Source organism: Choloepus didactylus, chromosome 4 (genome assembly GCF_015220235.1).
Source record: "Choloepus didactylus isolate mChoDid1 chromosome 4, mChoDid1.pri, whole genome shotgun sequence".
Classification (NCBI taxonomy): Eukaryota; Metazoa; Chordata; class Mammalia; order Pilosa; family Megalonychidae; genus Choloepus; species Choloepus didactylus.
Genome location: NC_051310.1, coordinates 138,905,595 through 138,920,574, shown reverse-complemented (window position 1 = coordinate 138,920,574; position 14,980 = coordinate 138,905,595). Strand labels below are relative to the sequence as shown.

Here is a 14,980-nt window from a genome sequence, read left to right as displayed (position 1 = left end):
TTTTGCTGCATCCCATAGGTTTTGGTATGTTGTGTTCTCATTTTCATTCGTCTCTATATATTTAGCAATTTCTCTTGCTATTTCTTCTTTAACCCACTGATTGTTTAGGAGTGTGTTGTTTAACCTCCAGGTATTTGTGAATTTTCTAAGTCTCTGATGGTTATTGACTTCTAATTGTATTCCATTGTGGTCAGAGAATGTGCTTTGAATAATTTCAATCTTTTTAAATTTATTGAGGCTTGTTTTATGTCCCAGCATATGATCTATTCTGGAGAAAGTTCCGTGAGCACTAGAAAAGTATGTGTATCCTGGTGATTTGGGATGTAATGTCCTGTAGATGTCTGTTAAATCTAATTCATTTATCAGATTGTTTAGGTTTTCAATTTCCTTATTGGTCTTCTGTCTGGTTGATCTATCTATAGGAGAGAGTGATGTGTTGAAGTCTCCCACAATTATTGTGGAAACATCAATTGCTTCCTTTAGTTTTGCCAATGTTTCTCTCATGTATTTTGTGGCACCTTGATTGGGTGCATAGACATTTACGATTGTTATTTCTTCTTGCTGAATTGCCCCTTTTATTAGTATGTAGTGGCCTTCTTTGTCTCTCAAAACATCCCTGCATTTGAAGTCTATTTTATCTGAGATTAATATTGCTACACCTGCTTTCTTTTGGCTGTAGCTTGCATGAAATATTTTTTTCCATCCTTTCACTTTCAATTTCTTTGTGTCCCTGTGTCTAAGATGAGTCTCTTGTATGCAACATATTGATGGTTCATTTTTTTTGATCCATTCTGCGAATCTATATCTTTTAATTGGGGAGTTTAATCCATTTACATTCAACGTTAAAACCGTGAAGGCATTTCTTGAATCGGCCATCTTATCCTTTGGATTATGTTTGCCACATTTTTCCCTCTCTCTATTAATATCCTTTATTGTACCCATACCGAATCTCTTTAGTACTGAACCTTTCTCCAAGTCTCTCTGTCCTGTCTTTGTTTCTCTGTCTGTAGGGCTCCCTTTAGTATCTCCAGTAGGGCAGGTCTCTTGTTAGCAAATTCTCTCAGCATTTCTTTGTCTGTGAAAAATTTAAGCTCTCCCTCAAATTTGAAGGAGAGCTTTGCTGGATAAAGTATTCTTGGCTGGAAATTCCTCTCTCTCAGAATTTTAAATATATCGTGCCATTGCCTTCTCGTCTCCATGGTGGCTGCTGAGTAGTCACTACTTAGTCTTATGCTGTTTCCTTTGTATGTGGTGAATTGCTTTTCTCTTGCTGCTTTCAGAACTTGCTCCTTCTCTTCTATGTTTGACAGTGTGATCAGTATATGTCTCGGAGTGGGTTTTTTTGGATTTATTCTATTTGGAGTTCGCTGAGCATTTATGATTTGTGTATTTATGTTGTTTAGAAGATTTGGGAAGTTTTCCCCAACAATTTCTTTGAATACTCTTCCTAGACCTTTACCCTTTTCTTCCCCTTCTGGGACACCAATGAGTCTTATATTCGGACGCTTCATATTATCTATCATATCCCTGAGGTCCATTTCGAGTTTTTCAATTTTTTTCCCCATTCTTTCTTTTATGCTTTCATTTTCCATTCTGTCATCTTCCAGGTCACTGATTCGTTGTTCAACTTCCTCTAGTCTTGTACTATGAGTGTCCAGAATCTTTTTAATTTGGTCAACAGTTTCTTTAATTTCCATAAGATCATCCATTTTTTTATTTAGTCTTGCAATGTCTTCTTTATGCTCTTCTAGGGTCTTCTTGATTTCCTTCATATCCCGTACTAGGGTCTCATTGTTCATCTTTAGTTCTTTGAGTAGCTGCTCTAGGTGTGTCTCTTCTGGTCTTTTGATTTGGGTGCTTGGGCTTGGGTTATCCATATCGTCTGGTTTTTTCATATGCTTTATAATTTTCTGTTGTTTTTGGCCTCGTGGTATTTGCTGTCCTTGATAGGGTTCTTTTAGGGTTTGTAGACCAGTTGAAGTCCTTATCTCTAATTTATCAGATCTACAGCTTCGTGGAGTACACTTTCTCTAACTAACCAGCAGGTGGCGTCCACGAGCCACCTGTTCTCCACAAGCCAGATCTCCCCTGCTTAGCCTTTTTGGTGAGTGGGGGAGTGAGTCTTGTGGGGCCCAATTGGTGTCCCAAGCTTGCGTGTGTAGTTGGTGTTGCCTGCCCTGTATGTGGGGCGTGTTTCTGGGCAGTCGGGGAGGGGGGGTGGCCCTAACAATCAAATCTCCCTGATGATCCTAGAGTTTTAAAGCTACTGCAATAGTCTAATCCTTCAGTTCAGTCCTGCCACAGTTTGTCTCTGCCACTGACCCACAAGTCTTTGGTATTGGCGTATGGCTCCTGAGACTTGCAAGTGGGCCCCTCTTCCAGGCTGTGCACCCCGGGTCCTCTGTTGAGGGATGACTGTGCTATGTCACAGGTGAGTGCCGTCCCCCCAGGGCAGTTCTGGGCTGCTGGGCTGTGTTGGGAGGCTCCCAGTCTGCTCAAATGATGGCTGAATGGGGCTCTGTTAATTCACACTGCTCCCCCTTCCCAGCTCTGGGACATTCAGCTGAGGTTGCAGGGAAGGCTAATGTCCACGCCCAGTTTTGTGGTGTGTGCCTGTTATTTGAAGCACTTCCGTCACACTGGGTTGTCTGGGGCAGCTCTGGGCTATGGGGCTGGCGATGGGCAGGAGTGTTTTCCTGTCCACCAGGATGGTGGCTGTGAGCGGACACCCCCCTTTTCTTGGGAAGTTGTGTTGTTTAGTGAATTTTCTCAGCCACTGGATTATTGCCTTTTGTCTCAGAGCTCTCTTATTTCTGCTCTTGACTTGACGTGCCCAAATTTCAATTCTTTGAAGCTTTCTGTATTGAGCTTCTTAGAGTAATTGTTTTAGAAAAAGCAAAAAGGATTTAAAAAAAAAAAAAAAAAAAACGGCCCTCCTCAGAGATCTAATGGGTTATTGAAATGCTAATAGACAAAGCAACCAGGGCCATTAAGGAAAGGTGCCCTGGGCAGAGAGATCAGCCTTGCTTCGGGATTTGCATATGCGCCTCAAGGCCTGATCTCCGCCCTTCCCCTTTCTGTGTTCACCAGAACTCCAAAAATCCTCTGCTTTTACTTTGGAGCTTCTTGTGTTGTTTTCCTTCTATGCCCGTCTCCTCTCTGCTGGGCTGGCTGCTCTCAGAGTCTCTGGTGTCTGGCCTCAGTCTATCTATGGTTGGAGTTTGAATCAGTAGAATGAGTTTCCGATGAGAGCAGCCACTGCAATTCTCCCTTCTCCTTCCTGGAGCTGATAGCCCCTCCTCCCCCGGGACTGAGCCTGGCAGGGAGGGGCGCGGGTCCCCTGGCCGCAAAAACTTACAGATTTCGGTGATCTCAGCAGTTCCACGTTTTCATGAGTGTTGTATGAAGTATGCCCAAAGACAGATTGCTCTGTGGTGTCCAGTCCACGCAGTTCCTGGCTTTTTACCTACTTTCCTGGAGGAGTAACTAAAACATACAGCTCACCAGTCTGCCATCTTGCCCCGCCTCTGTCAAGTTATTTTTTAAAATGCCAAAGAGAATCACAAATTTTGTCAAATTGTGTTAAGGGTACGGTAATGAACTGTATGAGAGTAACTCTTAGAGTGGCTTCATTGTGATTAATTTTGTTTTAAGAAAAATATTGCTGGAAATTAACTTGGTAAGATATTTTTAGTGGCAAATCCTTGCTTTCCGGTATAAAATGAATTATTTCATCAAATCATCCTTACATTGGTATTGGCAGAACCCTGTGAAATTAGTGGTGAATTAAAGCACTGTTTTGTTTCTTCCATTACTTCCTGAATACCTTGCCATTTTTATGAATGAACCCATGTGGATCTCCTGTTAAGCTCCAAGGCCTTTTTTCAGTGAAGTATTCCTTCTTTCTAATAGTTTTATTTTCATTTTCTAAATTAATGTAGACATTTTCAGGCTCTAAATTACTATAAAACAGCTGACAACCATGATTACAACCATGGGGCTACCTGGACAGTCATTTGGGGGTATTATAGAAAGGAAAGGTATACAAAAATCTGGAGGTGGGAGGACACAAAAAACAATTTCCTTTTCGTAGTTGTAACTATGAAAGATTAACAAAAGAGAAGCCATAGCATGGATATGTGTATGATAAGACTAGAGGCTTCTAAATAATTAGCAAATTATTAAAGCACATGGTTCTGTTTGTGCTTATGTCTAATGATGATATCACTCGTTAATTCAAGAAAGACCTTTGTATCTTAATTATATATCTTCGTATATGAACCTTTCCTTGAGTTACAGCCCTGCTATGGCAATCAAGATATGGAATTATTTGGAACTTAAAAATAATTTTTTATAAACACTAGTGGCTATAATCAAGGCTTAAAATCTTATTTAAACCTAAAAACAAGGTTCAGGACTCTAATTGGAGTACCTTCCTGTATTGGGAATGTATATGATCACTTTTTGTTATCAAAGATGAGTCAAAAATTGGTGGTTAGCTATGGATATGACTAAAAAGATTTGTATGTGAACAGCAGTCCATTCCAGATCATATACATATAAGTGTTTTGGGTTTGTGGTTCTAGTAGTTATTTGTAGGCTTCTGTTACATATAGCTTTATTTCTAATATCCACTTACATACTTTGAAAGTACACCTGTTCTACTTATTTATTCCTTCAGCAGATATTTATGGAGTTCCTACTGTCAGATCCTGTTAGAGATAAAGCAAAGATATAACAAAAGTCCTGCCCTCTAAGAGTTCAGTCTATTAGGTTCCTGGTTAATTAAGGTTCCCTGTTTGTCAGTTACTGTACTCCAGGTCAGGGTTTTCCAGTTTTAGCCCTATTGACATTTTGTACTGGATAATTCATTATTGTAAAGGACTGCCCTGAGAATTACAGGATGTGTAGCAGATTGCCCAGATCCTGCACGCTAGATGTCAGTGATATCCCCATCACCACCCCAATTCATGAGAATAGAAAAATGTCTTCAGACATTGCCACATGTCCCCTGGGGGCAAATCCATAATGGGAACCAGACTTTGTGTCATCAACAGAGAGCTTTGATAAATTATTTTTCAAAAAGTTAATATAAAGCTAGCAAATATAATGAAGAAAAGAAAATTTAACTTGAATCCATCACACAGTGCTTATTCCATATGACTTTTCAAAAAGGAATATGTAACAGTGGTACTGACAACATCTACTAAATATTTTACGGTTTAGCCTGAATGTCTATGTGAGGTCTCTTTCTGATGGGACTTCAGAAAACAGCAAACAATATGGTAATTGGAAGGCGAGAATCTACTATTAATAAACACCTTTGTTCTTTTCTGAGCTCTGTGTACCCACATTATCCTTTTCTTGTTAAGAATCAAAGTATTTCATTTTCTCCAGTGAGTGGCCTGAACAACTGGTACATTAAAAAAAATGTTTCCTGTGTTCTTCAGGCACGTGACTTTGAATTGTTACTTTGCTAATGTGACACTACTTAACTTAGACTTCTACTTCACCTTATTGCTTTTCCACATTCAAAGAATGTACAAAGAACATTGTACAACCAAGAATTCATTTTAGTAGTCTTTTAGAGCTTGTCTTCCAGTAATGCCTTGCTTCTGAAAGTGGAAAGACCACTTTCCTATTGGAAAATGCACTGCACTGGAAGTCCTAAAATCTGAGTTTCATGTTCATCTCTGGTACTAATTCTCATTAAATATGCATTTACCCTCTCTGATCCTTAATTTCTTCATCTGTTGTTATGTAATTAGGCTTTTATCCTGTTTTCCTATTAGTATCACAAATTCCAGAAATCCACACTCCTAGCTCAAACAAACTTGCTTTTTTATTCTTATTGTTACAGAATATCCACAGTTCAGTTTCTCTGCCTATCAAGAGTTCTGATTCAACATGGATGATCTGTCACCGGAAGAAATTCAGCTGAGGGCTCACCAGGTTACTGATGAGGTAAACATTTCACTTGGAATAAGCATTTTGGTTTTCACAATGAAAGGGTGAGAGGGCCTTCTTAGATGATCTTTTTGACATCCTTCTAGTCCCTTTATATGTTTAAGAACGCATTTGCCCCTTAGTGCCATTGCTACCTCCTTTTTTTTCAACTTACCAAATAATTGAATAAAACAGTTTATATAATTTTATAGATAGTAATCACTTGTCAATTTCTTGGAACAAAGATCCTCTAGCTTTGAAGAGTTTTGGACTTTTATTTTTAATTAACAGAATTTTCTAATATCTGTGTAGTGTACCTAGATTTCTACCTACATTAAATTTTTGTCAATTTCATTTAGTCCATCCTCCAAATTTTCTCTTGAAGAAACCTGGTAGGAAGAAAATAACTAAAATTATAGAGATCAACTTTGTTTTAAAGGGAGGGCGGGGCTGGCATTTACTTAAAAATAGAGTAAAATCTTGAATATAGCCCACGATCAGATTTTTTGCTGCCTGCATGTATTGGAATGCTAAAAATTCTGTATTTTTTCCTAGTCTCTGGAAAGTACAAGGAGAATCCTGGGTTTAGCCATTGAGGTAAGAAAGTATTTAATCAAATTAAATACAGAAACTGTGAGTAAGAGGGATCTTGATGGCACTAGCTGGAATTGGTGTTAAGCATCAGCAGAGGATTATAAAAATAATATGCTCTGTTATTTGAAACCAGCAGTTGCTGAAATTGTCAAACCCTGCACTGAAAGGCCTTTCTGTTTTTCCTTTTGACAGTATTAGAATATGTTAGGGAAGATCAATTCACCGGGATTTTGGGGGGTTATGTTAAAATGTGTGATTTAGCAATATTAGTTCTATCTGTACCTCTAATCTTCTGAGAATTTGGGTCTGTAAATGATTCTGTCTTGTTATTTGTCAGTCCCTGTAGATTTTGTTCTGGTCTTTTGTTTTGTTTTACTATTCGTTTTTTCCTTCTTTTAGTCTCAGGATACAGGAATCAAAACTATCACTATGCTGGATGAACAAGGGGGTAAGTTGAGTCATTGGCATACTCTCTTTATTCTACTTACAATGCCAAAAGTGCTATCAAATTAGCCTTGGAAGTGACTTATCTTTTTAAAAAAAGAGTATGATATGAAAAAAAGTGGTATTTTAATTTTTCTTTGGATTTGAATTATATCATGTTCATTGTCTATTTGAGCAGGGGCAACAGTGCCCAATTGTACACAAGTATGTTGTGAGGCCCACGGGATATTGGTTGGCTTATTGTGTGCCTTGGTCATATATATATATTAGGCATTATGATATTCTTGCATCACCCTCTGAAATCAAATTAACCTTAAGACAGACCTGGATTCAGGTGAGCTTGGAAACATCGATTTGAATTGGTTTTGAGTAATCTGGTCTAGCCTTCAGGTTTTGAGCTTATTAAATGACAGATAAGGCTAGGTATCTGTTCAGTTCAGAGTATAGTTAATTTGATTCCAAGTTTGATCCCTAAACAAACCTTCATATGCTCTTAGTATATAAGGTTTTTTTAGAACAAATCTTTCTGTAATAAAAAGCCAGAATTGGTTTATGAAAGATTGTTTTCATGTTGGCAGCATGTAATATATTCTGGTGCTGATACATTCTCTGCAGTGGGTCTTTGGTAGATTCCAGGTTGAACTTTGCTGCTCCATAATAATCTCATTTTCGAGTTGACACTGTGAATATAACACAAATATGATATCCATGACTTATTCTTAGAACAACTAAACCGCATTGAAGAAGGCATGGACCAAATAAATAAAGACATGAGGGAAGCAGAAAAGACTTTAACAGAACTCAACAAGTGCTGTGGACTTTGTGTCTGCCCATGTAATAGGTGAGTTGACAAATCAAGAGCTTTTTAAAGTAAATTTAAAGTGAAAGCATCTCCTCCCTCCCGCACCTTCAAATAAAGTCAGAAGTGTGACTGAGCCTGAATAAGGAACTTTGTTAAGTAAATTTGAGCTACTTCTCCTTCAGGCACATTTTACTTTTCATGTTCACTGAAAACTATGTCTGAAATTTGACAAATACTTGGGTGAAGTCCCAGTTTCATTTTCTAATAATTCATGAAAAGATTGGAAAATATACATCTGGTGATACAGACAGAATGGAGTTAGTGTCTTTTCCTTGCAATGAGGAATATTAATATAAATTCTGTGCTAGGCATATGTGGGATTGCCAGGAAGTAAAGGTCTTAGACTTTGTCTTCAAAAGACCTACTATGTGGTTGGATATATAAGAAAGAATAGCAAAAAAGATCATATATAATCTAGTGCTAGATCATGTGATAGCAACTAAGGCTAGGGGTACAGAACTGATAAAAGGTTGGGTTGGAGAAGATCTTAAAGAAGAGGTAGGACTTGAGTTGGGCTGTTTTGAATGATTAGAAGGATTTGGAGAACATGTTGGAACAGGGAGGGCATTTCCTATGGAAGGATCATCATAAACAAAGATTAAGAAGGAGTGTGATTTAACTGAGCTGCATGATTTATATAAATGAGAAGTAGAAAATGAGATATTAAGTAGGTGGTAGAGGACCTTGAATGCCAAACTGAGGAGTTGATGGATTGGAGTGAAGTATATAAGTGCGCAACAGGAGCTAGTTGAGAATCTTTTCTAATCCAGACCTGTGAAGTAGGATTTTATCAATGGGAGTAGAGAAGAAAGAGAACGTCAAAGAGAATTCATTTAAAATCAGCTGGCTGTATATCAAACACAAATAAGGAAGAATTAAAAAGACTGAAGATTTTAGAGTCTCTAGTAAACTAGGAGATGAAAGGTATCCCAGTGACAAATATGGTGAGGTTGAAAAGGAAGGGGAGGGGAGAATTTGAAGAGTGGGGATAGTAGCAGGGGTAGAGAGGGTTGCTTTAAATACAGTGTATTATGTAGTATAGTCTTCAGACCCTTTGTGAATAGTACATAAGATTATGCTTGACACAAAGGAATTCATTCTAGTTGATGACTCCATTGTGAATATTTAAATTCTCTACTTGTCTTTTGGTAACCCAAACTACATGATGTTGAAAAATATTGTATATATTCACATTAACTTGAGGTTTGGAATAAGGCAGTTAACTATTATCTTCCCTTCTGTTAGAAAGAGCTAATCTTTTTTTAAAAATATATCTTAAAAAAAAATACTAAAAGAAAGAACATGATTAATAACACTGAATTATATATTCGTATGTGATTAAAAGGGGAAATTTTAGCTTGTATATATTTTATTAATGTAAAAATTTTAGAGAGAGAGAGAGGGAGAGAGGGAAAGGGAGAGGACGTAAAGAGAGAGAGAAAGAAGAGGAAATTGCGGAAGTAACTAACAAAACAACTTTGAATTTTACCCTTAGCTGAAACAACAGTGTCTGGACATTGAATAACTCATCCTTACCACTGAATGTTCATTTTTAAAGAACTTCATAAACATAAGTATTTCTATCAGTTGCCTCAGTTGGTATAGCAGATTCACCAAGAGTGGCATACAAAGATTTACAGTCTGTTACAGCAGCCCCCTATTTCCTGTTGACCTATTTATTTCTTTATTGACTATTTGAAAATCTGTATTTTAATAGCTATAACTTGTCAATCAGGCTTTAGCAGATTAAGCAAACAGGTTATAAATGGCACAGATTATTTGATTCAAACTTTTAGCTGTGTTTTTTTTTAATTCAGTTTTATTGAGATGTATTCACATATCATACAGTCATCCAAAGTGTACAAACAGTTGTTCACAGTACCATCATATAGTTGTGCATTCATCACCACAATCTATTTTTTGGACATTTTCCTTGTACCAGAAAAAGTGAAAATAAGAAAAAAAAAAAAAAAAAGTAAAAAAGAACACCCGAATCATCCCCCCCACCCTATTTTCATTTAGTTTTTTGTCCCCATTTTTCTACTCATCCATCCTCACATTGGATAAAGGGAGTGTGATCCACAAGGTTTTCACAGTCACACTGTCACCCTTTGTGAGCTACATTGCTATACAATCATCTTCGAGTCAAGATTACTAGGTTGCAGTTTGATAGTTTCAGGTATTTACTTCTAGCTATTCCAATGCATTAAAACCTAAAAAGGGTAATCAATATAGTGCATAAGAATGCCCACCAGAGTGACCTCTCAGCTCCATTTGGAATCTCTCAGCCACTGAAACTTTATTTCATTTCGCATCCCCCTTTTGGTCAAGAAGATGTCTTTTAACTGTATTTTGAAAACTTACTTGACCTGCCTTTCTCCTGTGTTCATGTTTGCTCTTAGACAAGTGCAGATGAGAGAAATTAGATACATTTCCTTTAAATCAGATCTAGGAGAAGAACAAGGAGGAAGATACGATTGGGGTGGGGGTGGGGGCCTGCTGTAACAGAACAATTGTTCCCTGATGAGGATAGGGTAATATCCCAGATTAAGTTTTCTGATTTTAATTGCCTTACTCCACCTCACTCTTCTTTGTACTGTCCTGATCTTGGTCTCTATGATATCTCTTTCCTCACTTCTACCCCCTATCATTACTGCCAGTCGCTTGATCTTTCTAATATTATCTGCTAATCTGTGTTTCAGTTAGACTCTTCACATAAATAGCCATAACATGAGTTTTTCAAAGGCAGACATAGAGTCTTAGTCCTCTTTGTATGGGGCTAACACTAGTAGTAGTAATAACAACTCAGACCAATTCAGAAATCAAAAAGCTCAGCTCTGAAAGCCAAAGGTTTTGTGTGTTTTTACTCCATAACTTGTTGCCACAATTCATTAGACTGCAAATTGTGACTTGAACTGAAGCCATTTATAATCTTTATCACACTTAGTGGAAGTGTTACTTTACTCCACTGAAGAAATATTAGTGTTTTTGATTATGTGGTACTGCTCAAAATTACTTGCTCCAAGGGTTTTGAATGAGGATTGTGGGCCTGTATAATAATTATAATAACCTTACTATGGGATGGATTCTGTTATTATCACCATTTTACCTATGGAGAAATAGAGACACAAAGAGGCTACACTAGCAGGTGGGAGAGCTGGGATTCAAAACCAGGCAGATTGCTTTTAATACACTACATTAATATGCTACATTGCTTGACTTTGGCAAGGAAAGAATGAATCTTTTTGTTGTTGTTGTTAGATTTATTGCTGTTTAGAAAATGTGATTAGATTTGTTCATTTGAGATTTCTTTTGTTCAGTAGGATTAATCAAAGCCTGGTCAGCAGATCTTTTTTTTTTTTATGAGACATGGAAATAGCTTTATTTAACAGACCCCTGTATAGGAGGAAACTTTAGCTAACTATTTCTAAAGGACTATTGAAACTTACTAACAGACTATTGGGATTAAAATGAAAAATTGTAAATAAATGTCATTTTGTTAGTTTGCTACTATTTGAATTCTGAAAACAAAGTAACACATCCTTTTTAAAAAATCCTATATCTTTGACAGTAAAATTTGATAAGCAAACCCACTCAAAGTTCTCCTCTTAAACACTTCCATCTTTCTAGCCTCTGGAGTATCAATCACATGAGATAAGCTATAATTTCAATTCATAAGAGTTTTAAATGAGGCAGGTTAAAATAGGAAGTCTCAGATTAGTAAACTGCCTGATATCTCGGTTTAACAATTCTTAGACAAGGTTTCTTCTGTCTTAACTTGCCTCTCTTCAGACCGTGCTTATAACATCTAACACACTGGCATATAGTTTGAAGGCAAATTTGTATTTCTGGAACACTTACTAGAGAAGCTTAAAACTGGTACTCATGAGATATTGAGGTATAAAAATTCAGTTCTGAATGGTTAAAATAATATTAAATTGTATTTTAGCCAACATTTGAGTGTTCCCTCCATCCTACTCACTAAACATATAAAGAAGAGAAAGACATAGCTCTGGCCTTGTATTTATCATCACTCTTTTTCTCACATGGTATATCTAATTCATAGCAGGTGCTCAGAAACTGGTTGGCTGGTAGGAGAGTTAGACATGTTAATAGATTTTTAAAAATTGTAAGACAAATAAAATACAAAATAAAAATAATTAAGAGAAATCTGTAATCATCAAAGAAAGATAACTGGCTAGGAAATGAAATTTCACAACCCCTCCATTAGTATTTACCTTCCCTTCATGTTAATTTGGAAAGAGTATCATAGCACTAACATTCTAAGGAAAAATAAAGTGTGCCCTGGTTTGAAAGCTTAGTTTTCTTGTTGATTTTTTTTCTCCTTCAGTCTAGAGTCTTAGAAAGTTGGTTGTTTCTATGAAACCAAGAAGAAATTTAAATGCATTATGTATTAAAAACTCTAAACCTGCTTCTGTTCTGTTTACTAGCATTTACTGTTTTCTGCATTTCATTCTCTCACCTAATCTTTCCCTTTCTAATCTGCTTACTAAAAATGAAGATTTAACATCAGAAGCCGGGCTCAGTAGCTGATCAAAGGGGAACTTTAAGATGCAGTCTTGTGGCGCAGTTTGGGCTGTTAAGCGGCTATCTAAAGGTGATGTTTCAAATGGTATTTCTGTGCATGTGCATGGATTTTGTGAATGGTGGGGACTGTCTTAAACTGTGCTGTGGTGTGTAATGTAAAGTGAATTTGTTCTTGATGTTTGCTATCTACTAAAGATGGACTTGACAAAAGATATCGCCATTTGTCTAATGGCTCTGGTAACTAAGCTTTTGCTAAATAACATTTAAGATTTCCAAAATAAAATCATCCCTGCAGTTTCCTAAGAAGTTCTAAATAGGGTGATCATCCTAGAGTGTTGCTATAGTCTAGTTTTGATCAAAGGTAAAGGAAATCTGGCTAGCTTTATCTCTCTTCTTAGGACTTACTTTGATTTCAGCATCCTGTCTTCCATTAAGTTTCCCTACTCCTTTCTGATTCCAGAGTCAGGATTTCCTCTATTAAAATGTTGCTTTGAGTGATATGTATTCCACATGATTTAGACCACTCCAGATCTAGGAATTAAATGCCAGTCTCAACATCTTAAATCCCTTTTGGAACAAGGTGGAATATAATTCAAAATATTACCATATCGATACCTTATTTTTTTAAATGAGGGTTTCCCTTTCTAGGTATGCTACCATTTGTTTCACAATTACTATTACGTCATGTGTTAGCTACCAACGATTTCAGGTCAAATTAATATGGAGCTAACTAATCTTAATTTTTCTTGTGAGTTAACCCTCTAGTCAGCCTTCTGTTTATTATAATGTCTGACTCTTTTCTTAACTTTTGGGTCTATATTAGAATTATGAAGAGCATAGTTCAATATTAGAAAATAAAGTCTTTGATTTCTACCCTTTGTTTCTTTCCCCTCTTTTTCTTCTTTCTTGCAGACTGACCATCCAAAACATACTTTCACATGTACACACACACATACATTACAATTGGTATTTGTTTTGATTGGTATCTTTTCTCTTTGGAGAAAGAATAATAGCTAATACTTGACTTCTTCTTACTATTTTTATTCAGTTAGTATCAACGTTGACAATCAAAATTGGAAAAAGAAATTATTAAAGTTTTTGTGTTCAAATGTTGATCCTTGCTTTTTTCTGCTGTTGCAGTAGCACCTTCACAACAAATTAATTATGGTATGTTTCAAATTCTTATTTCAAGCTTTTCATTTCTGAATGAGAGACTTTTATAGAAAAAAGAGAAAGCACTACAATAAAAGAATGTGTAGTTAAAGATTATTAGACATCTCAAGAATGACAGAGATAAATCTCACTTTCCATAGAGAGTTCTTAATCTCATTAAAATCGGAAGGATGATTTCTTCCCAGAAGGCCAGTAAATTTTATTATGCAAAAAAATTCTGTCTCAGATCAAAACCATCTTTCTCACTGTAGACTAAAACAACTTGGATTTAGATGTGGCTATATTCCTGTAGTACAACTGTATCCAGCTACATGTAGATCTCAAAGTTAGTGAGTGTAATGGGCCAGAGGAGTAAATTTGCCGATTGGTGATTATTGCATTTACAAGGCATGAACTGTTAACTCAAGGATCGGGTTGAGCTTGAAGCCAATGAATCAAAATTTTTGTATGATGTTTTACATCCATTATTGATAGAATCCTTTTGCAACCCATTGAGATATTAAATATGGTTATTATCTTAGTTTTACATATAAGGAAAAGAATGCTCTGAGACTGATGTTTACTTAAGGTTCTATAGCTACTGAGTGATAGGTCTAGGATTGGGATTCAGGTCATTTACCCCCAATCATGTGGCTTTTTTTTTTTTTTTTTTTTTTTTAAATCTCAGTGTCTCCCTTTGCCTCCTCCAGATTAATTCCCCAGTGTCCTTTAATAGGTCATAGCCTGTAGAAATACCAAGTTAGACTACTACCAGAGTAGTCTGAGATCTTCCTTCTAGAGCTGGCTGGTCATTAGACCAGTGTTTCTCTTCCTTGGTTGGGTAGCTAAATTACCCATGGAACTTAAATGAAATAACAACAGATTCCCAGGCTCTACCCCATACATGTTGAAGCAGAACTTTCAGACTGTGACCTATGCATCTGTGTGTTCAGAAGTACCCAGGTCTCTGCTGCTCTAGTTTGGGAAATACTACCTTTAGAGCATTTAACTTAAAACCCTTTGCAGGAAGATAAAACAGATTAAAACCATTATTATTATTTAACATTTTGAACCTTATGAACTTGGATAGGGAGCTACCTGACAATGCCTTGAAAACAGGTAACTTTCAAGGATGGGGGGAAGGTCCAGGTGTCACCCCATATGTTCCCTCTAGGTGGAGAAAGTAAGAGGGTAATGGAAGTGGCAGGGTCTTGAGCAACCAGAAGGATTAATTAGCGCTGAGGTGCTGCAAGAGAGACATGGAGCTATCACAAGGGTGACGATTCTTTATATGAAATCAACAACATTTAAAAAACACCTCTTCATAAACATGCAGATGTCATGAGTGCATGAAAAAAAAGTGCACTTTGTCCCAACCTGTTCGAAGTAAATGTGGCCAACCCAATGGAAAGCTGTTTAAAAAAAAAAAAAAAT

At 36.7% G+C, this 14,980-nt stretch overlaps 1 protein-coding gene across 1 annotated transcript in view; it reads left to right on the top strand.

Moving 5' to 3' along the window:
* Positions 1-14,980, top strand: part of SNAP23 (synaptosome associated protein 23) — a 40,707-nt gene that overhangs the window by 19,169 nt on the left and 6,558 nt on the right. The window contains exons 2-5 of the mRNA XM_037834195.1: positions 5,861-5,964; positions 6,502-6,543; positions 6,940-6,988; positions 7,708-7,825. Of these exons, the coding sequence (XP_037690123.1) occupies positions 5,908-5,964; positions 6,502-6,543; positions 6,940-6,988; positions 7,708-7,825 (266 nt within the window). The 5' untranslated portion in view covers positions 5,861-5,907. The remainder of the gene's footprint in view (positions 1-5,860; positions 5,965-6,501; positions 6,544-6,939; positions 6,989-7,707; positions 7,826-14,980) is intronic.